This window comes from Borostomias antarcticus, assembly GCF_949987555.1.
Source record: "Borostomias antarcticus genome assembly, chromosome: 14".
Classification (NCBI taxonomy): Eukaryota; Metazoa; Chordata; class Actinopteri; order Stomiiformes; family Stomiidae; genus Borostomias; species Borostomias antarcticus.
The window spans coordinates 23,902,810-23,917,581 of NC_140247.1; the positions used below are offsets into that span (position 1 = coordinate 23,902,810).

At 48.1% G+C, this 14,772-nt stretch overlaps 2 protein-coding genes across 2 annotated transcripts in view; both read left to right on the forward strand.

The window, feature by feature from the left end:
• Positions 1–221: 221 nt before the first annotated feature.
• On the forward strand, positions 222–5,541 carry rom1b (retinal outer segment membrane protein 1b; the record flags this gene model as incomplete). The annotated part of the gene is made up of 6 exons (XM_084448650.1): positions 222–371; positions 1,754–1,996; positions 2,899–3,086; positions 3,387–3,633; positions 4,347–4,511; positions 5,536–5,541. The coding sequence occupies 6 exons, from the start codon at positions 222–224 to the stop codon at positions 5,539–5,541; spliced, it is 999 nt and encodes a 332-aa protein (XP_084304776.1).
• Positions 5,542–6,567: 1,026 nt separating this feature from the next.
• Positions 6,568–14,772, forward strand: part of ccdc88b (coiled-coil domain containing 88B) — a gene marked incomplete at its 3' end in the record, with an annotated part of 41,079 nt that continues 32,874 nt past the window's right edge. The window contains exons 1-8 of the mRNA XM_084448651.1: positions 6,568–6,701; positions 7,308–7,456; positions 7,585–7,699; positions 12,997–13,066; positions 13,168–13,226; positions 13,588–13,671; positions 13,787–13,927; positions 14,604–14,749. Of these exons, the coding sequence (XP_084304777.1) occupies positions 6,642–6,701; positions 7,308–7,456; positions 7,585–7,699; positions 12,997–13,066; positions 13,168–13,226; positions 13,588–13,671; positions 13,787–13,927; positions 14,604–14,749 (824 nt within the window). The 5' untranslated portion in view covers positions 6,568–6,641. The remainder of the gene's footprint in view (positions 6,702–7,307; positions 7,457–7,584; positions 7,700–12,996; positions 13,067–13,167; positions 13,227–13,587; positions 13,672–13,786; positions 13,928–14,603; positions 14,750–14,772) is intronic.

Below are 14,772 nucleotides of genomic sequence, written 5' to 3' on the forward strand. Positions count from 1 at the left end.
GAACAACTTAGCGGAGCTCAACTCCGTGATAACTCCCCCAGCGCATCACAGACAAGCTTCCGAGTAACCACGACCTTCCCGTGACCTCCAGTCTGTCAAACTGCTACTGGACCACACCCCCCCCCCGGACAAACAAAAGCACTTGTCCAACGTCGTATCTCTCCCCTATTCTCCGTACCTCTCTGTCTCCTGAGTGGGGCGTTGCGGGGTGAGGTGGAGCCATGGCCCTGCTGAAGGTGCGGTTCCCCCTGCAGAGGCGTGTCCGTCTGGCCCAGGGGCTGTGGCTGATGTCCTGGCTGGCCCTCATGTGTGGAGCCTTCACCTTCGCCCTGGGGGTCTACCTCAAGACCGAGCTGCTCCGCAGGGGGGAGGTATGGGCCTGAACGCACACACACACACACACACACATGAGCACGCACACACACACACACGCGAGCACGCACGCACACACACACGCGCGAGCACGCACGCACACACACACACGCGAGCATGCGCACACACGAGCACGCACACACACACACACACACACACACACACACACGAGCACGCACGCACACACATACACACACACACACACAAGCACACACACATGCACAGACACACACACGAGCACGCACACAAATACACACACATACACACACACACACACACACGCAAGCACGCACACATGCACACACACACACGAGCACGCACACACACACACATACACACACACAAACACACACACACACACACACAGTGTGCACACACACAGGCATACAAGTAAACACAGAATACAGAATACACACACACACACATAGGCATGCATGCACATTAACACAAACATATGCCCCCCCAACACACACACACACACACACAGTTGGCACGCAGCTGTCTTTTCCACCTGTCTGTGCTCTGTGAGAGTGGGCCGATGGGAGCATGAATACATGAATGAGCTTGTGTGTGTTTCCCCCACCCTGCCCCTCTCTGCTCTGATGTAGCTGTGCTCATGGCTCATCATGTTCTCATGGACAGAGAGAAGGCCATTCATTGACATATGACAAGCTGAAGGTCAGAAACTATAACCCAGAGCTGACAGCCAATCGGATATCCACTGGCATATTGATTACCGACAGCTTCAATAGGGCGCCTCTCAGAGCTGATCAATGGTTTCCAATTGAGCCACAGGAAACCCCCTGGTCACTGGAGCCTGGCATTAACAGTCAACGATTACCAATGGGGAACGGAAATTTAGCCAATCACAGGTGTCGCTCAGAGGTGATTGATATCTGCAGAAGTGAGTTCACCAAAGAACAACGAGGAGGAAATGAAGTGCTGCTTGATAGCCTGTTACATTACAGGGGCCTTTTAAGTATCCAGGGCAACATGCACTGAAGCATCACTATTGCCACAGACCATAATAGTCTTGTTCTTGGCTCACCAAGGCTATATAAAGTATTGACCTCAGACGTCTGGTACAAAGCCACAGTGAAGATAAAAGAGATTGAAACCACTAGAACGGACAGATGAACATTATTGAGATAGATCCTTTGAGCTAGAATGACCAGCAATCATCTGCAGTACACTACCGAAACTACACTACGCTAGAGGCCTACTGTACAATGCTACACAATATGTTATCATTATACTTCCTTATACTTCCTTACACTACACTACACTACACTACACTACACTACACTACACCAGGAATCAGGAACCAGGAGGATACTGTATTATGGGCACATGACCACGTTGTTGACCTTTGCCCTTTCAGGTGATGGACAACACAGAGATCCACGTGGTCCCCAACATCCTGATGATGGTGGGCCTGGCGGCCATCGGCACCAACCTGCTCGCCGGGCGCATCTGCCGGGACTCCCTGGACTCCGCCCGCTTCCCTCTCTGGAAGGCCTACCTGCTGCCCTGGTACACCGTGTCCACGCTGCTGTGCACCCTGCTACTGGCGGCCGTGATCCTCAGCTACGCCCTGCAGGGACGCCTGGAGGAGTCCCTCAAGGTGGGGCTGGGGGGAGGGGCCTCGGACGGTAGGGGGTGGGGGGAGGGGCCTCGGACGGTAGGGGGTGGGGGGAGGGGCCTCGGACGGTAGGGGCTGGGGGGAGGGGCCTCGGACAGTAGGGGGTAGGGGGGTTAGGGGAAGAGATGGTTTGTTGGGCTGATGTCTCTTAAGTCTGAAAGCTAAAGCAACAACGATTTAGTTTGAGCTTATCAGCAACTGCAAAGCACTGTTCATTTGCCCTGTCCTGTCTCTGCACTGTCCTGTCCAGTCCTTTCACCCTGTCTAATGGTGTCTCCATCAGTCTTGTGCACCAACTGACCAGGACAAATTACTAGTATGTGTAAAAACTACCATGACTTATAAAACAGATTCTGGTTCTCAGCCTTGATTCTTGGATCTGAATGTATGGAGAGGTGCTCTATAGCGTACACGTACATACAGTAAGTCAATATCACATTAGTATTCAGACCCTCCATTCCAGAAAGAGCCAGTGCTGACAGTGATGAAGTGCATACTTCTGTGGTACTTACTCTTTCTACCCTTCCCTCTACCACTCCCTCTCCCTCTCTCTCTCTCCCTCCCCCTCTCTCTCCCTCTCCTTCTCTCTCTGTCTCCCTCTCCCTCTCTCTCTCCCCCCCCCCCTCTCCCTCCCCCTCTCTCCCTTCCCCTCTCTCTCCCTCTCCTTCTCTCTCTCTCTCTCTCTCTCCTTCTCTCTCTCTCTCTCTCCCCCTCTCCCTCCCTCTCCCTCCCTCCCCCTCTCTCTCCCTCTCCTTCTCTCTCTCTCTCCCTCTCTCTCCCCCCCCCTCCCTCCCCCTCTCTCCCTCCCCCTCTCTCTCCCTCTCTCTCTCTCCCCCTCTCACTCCCTCTCTCTCCCTCCCCCTCTCTCCCTCGGTTCTGTCCAGGTGGGACTCAGGAACGGTATCCGGTTCTACCGGGACACAGATGTTCCGGGCCGCTGCTTCCAGAAGGAGACCATTGACCGTCTGCAGCTCGAGCTCAAGTGCTGCGGCAACAGCAACTACCGAGACTGGTTCGAGGTCCAGTGGGTCAGCAACCGCTACCTGGACTTCACCTCCAAGGAAGTGAAGGAGTGAGTGGGAGGAGGAGGGGGGGGGGGGGGACTTCACCTCCAAGGAAGTGAAGGAGTGAGTGGGAGGAAGAGGAGGGGGGGGGGGACTTCACCTCCAAGGAAGTGAAGGAGTGAGTGGGAGGAGGAGGGGGTGGGGGGGGCAGTCTTTGGACAGAAGCAGTTATGTGAGACAGGAGAAGAGGCTTTATCTGGGTTTGAGAAACGGGCCCCAGGTGTCATGAAATCATAGACGTGTCGTAGATGTCAGAGAAAACAAAATGAAGGTCAAATCTCTTCAATCTCCCTGACTCCCCCCTCCAGTCGTGTGCGGAGTAACGTTGACGGCCGCTACCTGGTGGACGGAGTCCCCTTCAGCTGCTGTAACCCCGCCTCCCCCCGGCCGTGCATCCAGAACCACCTGAGCGACAACAGCGCCCACTACAACTACGAGCACCAGTCGGACGAGCTGAACCTGCACAGCCGCGGCTGCAGACAGGCGCTGGTGGACTACTACATGGGCATGATGAACACCATCGGACCCGGGATACTGTCTGTCATCTCCCTGCAGGTACACACGCACACACACACACACACACACACACGCACACACTAACACACACGCACACACACACACACACACACACGCACACACACAGGCATGCACGCGCACACACACACACACGCACACACACACACAGGCATGCACGCGCACACACACACACACACGCACACACACACACACACACGCACACACACACACACACACACACATTCACACAGTGACAAATAAACAGTCAGACACAAACACACACACACACACACACACTGTAATTTATACACTGACACATACACGTATGCAGTCTTCATGAGAATTGCATTCAAGGTCAACTAATTAGGGTTAGGGTTGTTCTTTTCAATTTACAATCACCAACCTTCAGAGCACACATAGACTATGTTCACAGAGGTTCTAGACCAACGACCCAGTCCACCTCATAACCATCACAACACACTGCTGTACTGAACACCTACTCTCACTGACACGGGATGTGATGTGAGGGCCGTGGACAGCCGAGACCCCTGACCCCTGTAATGTCACGGATGTACCCCTGACCCCTGTAATGTCACGGATGTACCCCTGACCCCTGTGATGTCACGGATGTACCCCTGACCCCTGTGATGTCACGGATGTACCCCTGACCCCTGTGATGTCACGGATGTACCCCTGACCCCTGTGATGTCACGGATGTACCCCTGACCCCTGTGATGTCATGGCGCGTGCAGATGTCGGTGCTGGTGAGCCTGCGGTACCTGCAGACGGCGGTGGAGGGCGCGGCCGGCCTGGAGGACCCCGAGGGCGAGAGCGAGGGCTACGTCCTGGAGAACAGCGTCAAGGAGACCCTGACGGAGTTCCAGAGCTCCATCAAGAAGCTCCTGAAGTTTGGACAGGTGGCTGGTTTATTTTATTTAGCCCCCCTGGTGAACCTTCATTAGCTCAGCCCCTTTGACCAACATTTTTTCTTCAATTCAAAGTTTGGGGGTCAAACGGTTAACATGGGGAACATGTCTTTGCTTGCTTATGTGTGCTTATGGCATCTCACACATATCATATGGGTGTTTAATGATGATGATGATGATGATGAAGAATAGATATTTCCGAACAAACAAATACAGCAATAATCCATTAATTCATCCATCCATCCATTCACTTTATATTTCATTTTTTCATTCAGGTGCAGGCGACCACTGAGGGGGCGGAGCCAGCTGCAGAGAATGCTGAGAAGGCCGCCGCCCCGTCCAGCTAAAGGAAGGACCAAACATGGGCAGAGGCCAGCGGGCAGGCATGGAGGGAGGGGAGGGGAGGGGAGGGAGGGAGGGAGGGAGGGAGGGAGGGAGGGACAGATGACGTGTCTGAGGCCTCTTTGTTCTATGACCTCATGGGGGGTGTGACACTGGGCAGCATCTGTTATTCAAACTCCACTAAAGCAGCAGCCCCTCTTACACACGGGGAACAGCAGCAGGCGGTCAAACAGACGACACAAGACCCTTCTGACCAGGCGTTCTAATGCTGGGATCAGAACCTGCGGTTCTAAGCAGCTGGTGGAGTATGAATACAGTTGAACGGGATGGGCCCACATGAGGTCACGAATAAACAAGTTCAAGGCACAGATTTGACACATTTCTGAGAGACACGCAAGAAGAAACACACACACACACACACACACACAGGCACGTGCGTACACACAGGCACGCGCGTGTATACACATACACGTACACGTACACATACACATACACATACACATACACATACATATACATAATACATATACATATACATATATATATATATACACACACACACACACACAATAAATCAGACTACTAAATTTACACTTTGTAATTCACACTAAATTCACACTAAATTGGTAATGTATTGCGATCTCATGTGTCCTGTATATTCTTTTGTTTCTAGCCGTAGAGTTTGTAATTGCGAAGCTCTATACCCTGTAAGGTTGGCGAAAATGCATAAAATATAATAAAGTTTGAAATACAATAAAATTAGACATTTTTAGCTGCTTTGCAGCGTTGACTCCTTTTGTACCGAGTAATACGGGTCAATATGGGTTCAGCGGGAGCAATAGGATTATAAATGTGTGTGTGAGTGTGTGTGTGTGTGAGAGTAACTAACTAATTCAATATGACAACATGTCTGTGTGGCAGTAGCCTACAATGTTATCCAGTCTGCTCTGACGCTCTCATACAATCTGATAATCCTAATCCTGAAACTGCTGCACCAGCATTTCTAATCTACACACTGGAACACTGCAGAGATATGAAGAGCCACCATAACCACACACAATGTCCAGAGACAATGTCCAGATATAACCCTATGTCAGAACTGTTGTAAAAATTCTCACATTTTAAATGTTTCCTTAAATATAAAGCGGTATCAGCCAATTCGGGCTTGAATGTGTTTATCTTTGTTATAACTGTATTCTGGGTGTATTGTGTCTGTAAATAGGTTGATCTGTTTGTTTGGTTTGTTGAAAATCCATGCCTAGGGGCTATTTTCTGGGTTGAATAAAAAATATGACTGCATGTTACTCGTTAATCCGCCAGAGGTCGCCATGGCGCAACGTGTCAGAGCTTGTGAAAATGTTTGTAGGCCTAAACTTTATCCCCCAGTCCCTCCTCGGACTAGAAATGACAACCAAAACCTCAAAAGACTTCCCTGATGTATCATCAGTATCACAAGGCCTATCATCAGTTTACACTCATCAGCCGCCCCCTTTTATGCGCTAAGTGGGCTTGTGTTTTATGGAAACAAACTCAGTAGTGTAGGTGCTAATGACTCAGAAACAACACCAGCGCAACGTGTGCATTTTGAAATTCCGGTGTGGTTTTGCAATGCGCTGCCTCACGCGAGATGGGTGAGAAAGGGAAGGAAGGACATGTCAAACCACTTGACGCAAGATGGATTCTGTTTTCAGTTTGACAGTAAAACTTTGACGATGGCTGTAGTTTATTTATCCCCTTTGTGTAGGAATATACTTTGTAATATTTTTCTGTACGACAACAATGGACTCTAACATAATGGAAGTAATAGAGGGCTTTATGAAGAGTGCGTTGGTGCGTTGGGTAGGTGGACTTCAAATCACTTTCAGTTCAGAATAAAGCAACAGGTGTAACTCTTGTAATATTGTTTAAACATAAACAACTTGGAGACAATGGCTTTCATGGATTTGAACATGAGTTATTGAAGCGCATCTATTGATGTAGTCCAATACACTGCATGCCTGCAATTAATCAGATAACTATGACAGGCCCTCTAGAACCGAGCAGCTGCCACAATGAGAGGAACAGCAAAACAAGACATCAGACTTCCTTTTGTCTTTACAGCTTGTTTATCTTTGTCCATGAAAGATAAACACATCACTGATGTTTTATTGATCTAGAGACAATAGACAGTTCTATACCTACTGGCAACTGGATCTCTCCAACGACGCTGAGACAAATTCATTCTCTTCTTTTCATTCTCAGCTCTTGGTGCAGTTTCAACACTTTTTTTCTGTTGGCTAGTCATTACATATTTTGTATGTGACAAGGGTTCTTAGCTATAATTCGTGTTGTATTCTTTTCTCTCCATCTGTAAGTGCACCTGTCAAATAAGAATAACAGTTCTCTCAGGTACCTTCATTATAAAGAGTGTGTCTAGATTGTTTCATTACTTCTTCCACTCGCCAGGTGCAGCTGTTCGATGTTGTAGTGGAGAGGGAGGAGGGCATCCCTCTTTCCAATCAGTACATGGAGGTCAGCTTCCACTCCCAGAATTCCCTTCACCGCTACCTGCTCCTGACCAATGGGATCTTCCTCAATGAGGTCATGAGGGTCATGTGAGTTCACTTCATACTTCATAAGCTCAATAATGGCATTATTCTTTTCAAAATGACATGGTTATTTAAGGCTATATTGTATATAAAGTTGAAGATGTTTACTCGACCATGACCTGTGCGTGAGCCAGAGACCCCAACAGCAAAGTGGAGCAGCTGTACCGGTACTACGGCGATACACATGACCAGATGCTGCACGTCCAGAACTTCTCCATCCTCAACAGACACCTCCGGGCCTACTACCAGGTAATAAACACTCTACTACCAGGTAATAAACACTCTACTACCAGGTAATAAACACTCTACTACCAGTAGCCAGTATATCCATGTAATGGCGGTGGTCGGGGCACTTAGAATGCAGTTTCTAAAAATCTATTTTCTGCCGCGAAACGGTTGTTTTCATCAATCTGTCTTGATGAATCGCTAGTTGTGCTTACATAGAGAGCATAGGCCTGTTGTGGTATTTCACATGCCTCTGTAATATGATCTTTAGAAACGTCTTTAGACACGAAATAGCTTCCTCACTTGCTCCAGCACGCATGCGCACAGCGTGCTGGAGCAACGATTGCGCGCATTAGTGCTGGAGCAAGTGAGGAAGCTATTTAGTTTCGAAAGACGTTTCTAAAGATCATGGCATGTGAAAACCACAACAGTTATGCTCTATGTAAGCACAACTAGCGATTCATCAAGACAGATTGATGAAAACAACCGTTTCGCGGCAGAAAATAGATTTTTAGAAACTGCATTCTAAGTGCCCCGACCACCGCCATTACATGGATATACTGGCTCGCGCTGGATTTTAAATTTCTTCTACATGCCTCCGAACTACACCAAAGTTATCTCGGTGAGTCAAACGTCTTATAATATGTCGTAAATAAGGTCCAGGTTGTCAAAAACGAGCATTGTCCTTTACTACCAGGTAATAAACAATCTACTACCACAATCTACTACCAGGTAATTAACACGCTACTACCAGGTAATAAATACACCTACTACCAGATATTACACACACACACACACACACACACACACACACACACCACTTGAATAAGGAAGAACAACATCTAATATGCTTATTACCACCTACTGATCTTATCTCAAACAATGCACTCACGTACAGTACCCAATTACACTCAAAAAACAAGATCTCCGGCGGTTTCAGTTCCTGGTTGTAAGTGGGCGATCAGGAATATGTTCCTGCTGCACATCAAACTGTTGTGTAGCAAAATATACTGATTGTACTAGGAGGTCATTTTGTTAAACACTTCTCTTGTGGTTTCACTTCCTCTGCGTTTCCTGGTCATTATCACAGCGCTGATAAAAGCTCCAGCCAGCGTCAGAGCAGCGTGAGGCCTCATTTTAAACTCACCACCACCTGAGCTCAGATATAGCAGCCGGTCGTATTACTGTACAAGCTGTTACAGTACATGCTGTTCACATGGTGTGAACACGCACAAGGCCTTCTCTGTAGATCAGAACCACCATCAGTGTATTGAGTGCTGAGTCATAAACCTCAAGCTTAAGACATTGATTTTGTTCTGTTTGAGGCATGTATTTCCACTTGACAACAATTACCAGATAGCAACATGTGCCGTGGCTGGCCGAAGGTATCGATTTCCTTGAGTGTCTCAGAAAAATGCTAAGAAAAAGGAGCTATGTTAAGTGGAATCATACATCCTTGAAGGGGAACCCTTGATATAATGTTCCACACAGAGACAGATAGACAGATTTCAGGCCAGATAGACCCTCTTTTGGGTGCAACATGGAAACCAAAAGGGTTTCGTCTGACCTGTGAAGGGTTCTGTATGGAACCTTTGTTTTTTTTGTTTTTTTTTAATGATTAATATTTTGTGTTGATATCAAGGTAGACAGACATCTGGCAACAATTCAATCACTATACATGTAACTAAGTAGCCATAGCAAGTAAACCGGCAGTTGGTGCACATAGGCTACAGTCCCATAGAAAATATACTGGGTACAGCCATGTAGAAACATGGAGATGTAGAAACATAACACCAACACACATGAAACAAAACAAAAACAACAGAAAACAAAAAAGGGACAATATGAAATTAAATTTAGCAATGATACAATGGTGTACGGTGCATAAAGAACATACAGTAGGTAGTCAAATTATTCAATACATGCTATTTCAGTCAGCTACATCAAGTCAAAAAGGGCCCTAAAATGAGACATAATTTCTATTCGCCCTCACCTAAGTGAGCGTGATATCGCTCCCACTTCTGCAGATACAGTTCCACTCTATTGAGTAACTGGAATGAGAGCTTTTCTAGTGCAGATAGTTTACCCAACTGAATGTACCACTGAGCAGCAGTAGGTGCAGAGGAGGCTTTCCATTTCATGATAATAAGTTTCCGTCCTAGCATGAGAGCTGTTTGGACCCACTCTGCTTCTGGGGAAGTTAACTGCTTCAAAGCTGCAGGATCACTCAAGATATACAAGCAAGGAGTGAAGGGGGTGTCTCTGCCAATTATTGTGTGTATGTAATCATGAATAGTTCGCCAGAACTCCTGCACATTTGGGCAACTCCACAGCATATGAACCAGAGTGCCATTCTCATTGCATCTCCAGCACCCTGCATCCTCACGCAGCCCCGCCCTATGCAATCTTGAAGGTGTCCAATACACTCTGTTCACTATTTTAAATTGAATTAGTCTTGTTTTCAATTCCCTGGACATTTTCTTGAGGTTTCTAAGGATTAAGTTCCAGCCTCCCTCTGTGAACGCAACATTGAGATCAGCCTCCCATGTAATTCTGAGGGATGCCGTGTCTCCATCAGAGTTGAGTAGCAGCATAGAGTAGTAGGCCGCAGCCTCGTGACCCTTCCCAAAGATGTCCAGAATACGGTGCCATATATCCAAACTAGGGGGGCCCCAGAAGTCGGTCCAAAGGTCTCTATCAGCAGATGCCTTAACTGAAGGTATCTCCAGAACTTATTCTGGGGGATATCAAATTGCTGCCTTAGATTTTCGAATGATGGCATTGTTGTTCCCTCATCATAAAGGTCCCCTAGGACTCTGGTCCCTTTCTGGTACCACAGCTTCCAAAGAAAGGGTGATTTACCAATACAGAGCTTCGGATTTAACCAGATACCCACCTCCTGGTGAAGATGAGGGCTGACTTTGTGACTCAATGCTACCCTCCGCTAGACCCACTGTAAATGAGAGATGACCGGATGCGTTTTTACCTCCAGGGGGCAATTTAGCTGTGATAAAGTGTACAGGGGAGAGAGGGCTACACAAGGCACTCTCCAGGGCAAACACACAGAGTGGGGCTCTCTCTGGGGGCCATGTGTCTAATGCTAAATGCACGATGGTAAAGCATAAGTTTGGGACCGGCAATCCACCACGGCCAATTGGTCTCTGTAATTTGCGTAGACTGAGTCTGGGTCTTTTGTCGCTCCACAAAAATGAGTTGCATAGTCTGTCAAATTGTTTAAAATATGTCTGGGGAATTTTGATCGGGAAAGCTTGTAATAAGTAATTAAATTTGGGAGCACAAGTCATTTTAATTATGTTGGCCTTACCCCACAGAGAAAGAAAAAGCGGAGCCCACCGCTCAATGTCGGCTTTGAAGTTTTCTAGAAGAGGCACAAAGTTGCACTCGACAAGTTTTGACAAAGATGGGGGGAAAGTAACTTAAGTTACTTAGGGCAATACGCCGTTAGTGGGAGTGCCTCTGATTTCGTCCAGTTGACCTTATAGCCAGAGAACTTTGAATAACTATCAATTATCCTAAACAAGGAGGGAAGAGAACGTGCTGAGTCAGAGACAAAAAGAAGAATATCATTGGCATACAACATTAGCTTATGAGCGGTTTGGCCAATGTGGATGCCTCTAAAGTTTGGGTCCCTTCGAATGGCTTCAGCCAGTGGTTCAAGAGCGAGCGCAAAGAGAAGGGGGGAGAGAGGGCAACCTTGTCTGGTGCCTTTTCCAAGGTCGAACGAACGAGGGGGAGATAACCCCATTTGTGAGAACCGATGCTTTGGGTCGGGCATATAGAAGCTTAATCCAGTTGATCAATTTACTACTGAAACCAAAGGTTTCAAGGGTGGAAAATAAATAATGCCACTCCACTCTATCAAACGCCTTCTCCGCATCTACTGAGATGGCTGCAGACAGAGAATTGTTATTCTGTGTTGCCCACATGATGTCAATGAGGCGTCTGACATTATCAGCAGAGGAGTGGGAGCGAATAAATCCGACCTGGTCGGGTGAATCAAAGAGGTTATGATCCTGTCTAGCCTGTTTGCAAGAATTTTGCACAGGCCACCCCTTCTGATTCTGACCCCTCACCTCTGACGGGAACCTCGGTGTTTGTACTCTAAACTGTTCTGTCCAGCCCGGCGCCGGTGGAAAGATTTGTCATTTCTGGCAGAGGGAAAACAAACAGAAGCAATGTCTCTTTCATTCATTCCTTCCATTACATTACAGTCATTTAGCACATGCTTTTATCCAAAGCGACTTACAAGAATTGCATTTAACATGGTTATTGTAGTCAGTGTGCTATTACTACAGGCATCGCTGGCTCTGCATGCTCCCTGTTTGCATCCTGCCTGACGGGCCGCTCCTACCAGGTGACATGGAGAGGGTCGATCTCAGAACCTCGTAGTCTGACTACGGGGGTTCCACAAGGGTCTGTCCTGGGTCCTCTCCTGTTTTCCCTCAACACTACATCTCTGGGCTCTGTCAATCGCTTGCATGGCTTCTCCTATCACTGCTATGCCGATGACACCCAGCTGGTTCTGTCATTTCCCTCTTCTGATACACAAGTGGAGACACGCATAGCTGGGTGCTTTGCTGACATCTCGGAGTGGATGACGACACATCACCTCAAGCTAAACCTGGACAAGACTGAGCTGCTGTTCCTCCTGGGGAAGGGCTGCCCGCACCGTGACCTGGCCATCACCATTGAAGACACAGTGGTGACACTGACCCGGACTGCGAGGAATCTGGGTGTGACCCTGGATGACCAACTGTCATTCTCCACACATATCACATCCGACACATGCTCCTGCAGATTCATGCTCTACAACATCAGGAGGATTTGCCCTTTCCTCACTGATGAAACGGCGCAGGTGCTCATCCAGGCCCTGGTCATCTCCCGCCTGGATTACTGCAACTCCCTCCTTGCTGGGGCTCCAGCGTCAGCCATTAAACCCCTGGAACTTGTCCAGAGAGCTGCTGCTCGCCTGGTGTTCAACCACCCCAAGTTCTCCCACACAACTTCCCTTTTCCGTTCCATATACTGGCTCCCTGTAGCGGTTCGCATCCAGTTTAAAACTGGTGCTAGCCTACAGGGCAATGAAAGGAACAGCCCCCTCCTACCTCCAGGCCATGGTCAAACCCTATACCCCCTCCCGACCGCTATGCTCTGCTACCTCGGGGTGACTGGTTGCCCCATCACTCCGAGGCCCCTGCGGCCGATCGACACGGTCACGGCTCTTCTCTGTCCTGGCCCCGCAGTGGTGGAATGAACTGCCCACTTAACTCTCTCTCTCTCTCTCTATCTCTCTTCCCCAGGAAGACCTCCAGCAGCTGATCCTGATGCCTCTGCCCAACGTTGCCATCCTGGGGCAGGATGCGCTGACCGGTAAGGAGACCCGGTTAAGCGCTTCTCTAAGCGGGTGTGTAGGAGCTCCGGTGTGAGGTCAGTGTGTCACTGTTGAGCTGTTTTCTTCCTGATGATGACAGAGGCGGCTGTGGAGGAGCTGAGGAGACTGCTGCTGCTGTTACTGGGCTGCGCTGTGCAGGTGACACACACAGACATGCAGATATACACACACACACACACACCAACAAACATGCATATACTGTACACATACACACACACGCACATACACACACACATACACACACACACGCACACACAGGGGTGAAAATTAACTTTTTGGCTCACGGTGAGTCACCTGCCAAGGGGACTGTAGATGAAAAAATCTACCGGCCAAGTATATATATTTTTCAGATAGCCTTCCCAAATCTAGTCGCCAATTGGAAATTTTACCTGCATTTGGCCGGTGGCAGGTGTTAATTTTCAGCCCTGCACACACACACACACACAGATACACACACACACCAATTTAACTCATGGGTCTCTTTGTCTCTCAAACCCAGTGTGAGAGGAAGGAGACATTTATACTGCAGATCCAGTCTCTGGACATCGAGACCCAAGCTGCCATCGCCGCCTGCATCCAAGAGGTCAGCTGACCCAGACTCCTAGCATCGATTACTGGGCGCACACACAGTCATAATCACACATCCACCATTTTGTCTCCAAATGTTCCCATACAATACACTGATGTTGTCCCATCAGGTGACCCAGGACCCCCGCATGGTGCTGCCCCTGCAGTGGGAGGAGCTAGGAGGTCTGGAGGGGGCGGAGCTACAGGTGCTGTTTGGCTCCGTGGCCAGACAGATACAAGGCCTTCTGGCTCAACGAGACACACACCTGGAGGTATACCGTCCACGCATGCACACACACACACACACGAAAACTAACAAAAAAACTAAAACTAAGTGTGAAAAAACAGTTAACTGAAATTAAAATAAAATCTAGGCTTTACAAAAAAACGATAACTAACTAAAACTGTATTGTGTGTTTACAAAACTAACTAAAATAAACTACAATTATTGAGAAAATGTCCTTAGTTTTAGTCTTTTTCATTTCATATAAAAGCCTAGTATTTTGGGTGGATATGAAATCTATCCTCCATTTTCTTTAGCTGTGTCCCTGCGCAGAAGTAACGTGACGTGCGCCAGATGGATTGTTTCACACGGAGTGAAACAATGTGAGCTCACGAGATCAGGATGGTGTCACGAGGCTAGCGCAGAAGAAAAAAAACTAAAACTAATACTGAAAGTAATAAAAACTAAACTAAAACTAAGCATTTTCCAAAAATAAAAACTGCAAACCTGCTTTAAAAACTAACTAATCAAAACTAAACTGAAATTGAAAACAAAAAAGTTAAAACGATATAAAAATAAAAACTAATGAAAAAAGCAAAACTATTATAACCTTGGTGCGCGCGCACGCACGCACGCACACACGCACACACAGACACACACTAAAACAACACCCTCCATCCATCCCTCTCCCTCCCTCCCTCCCTCCCTCCCTCCCTCCCTGTTAGAGGATAGCGGAGCTATGCCGGGAGCAGGAGGCTCAAGCTGAGTCTGACACGGCGCCCCCCGGTGGCCACAGCGAGGAACTGCCTGGAGGCCTGGCGCTCCAGCTGGCAGACAGCAGGGCCAAGCTCCGTCGCCTCAAACAGGACCTGTGAGTGTTCATGTGCCTGTGTT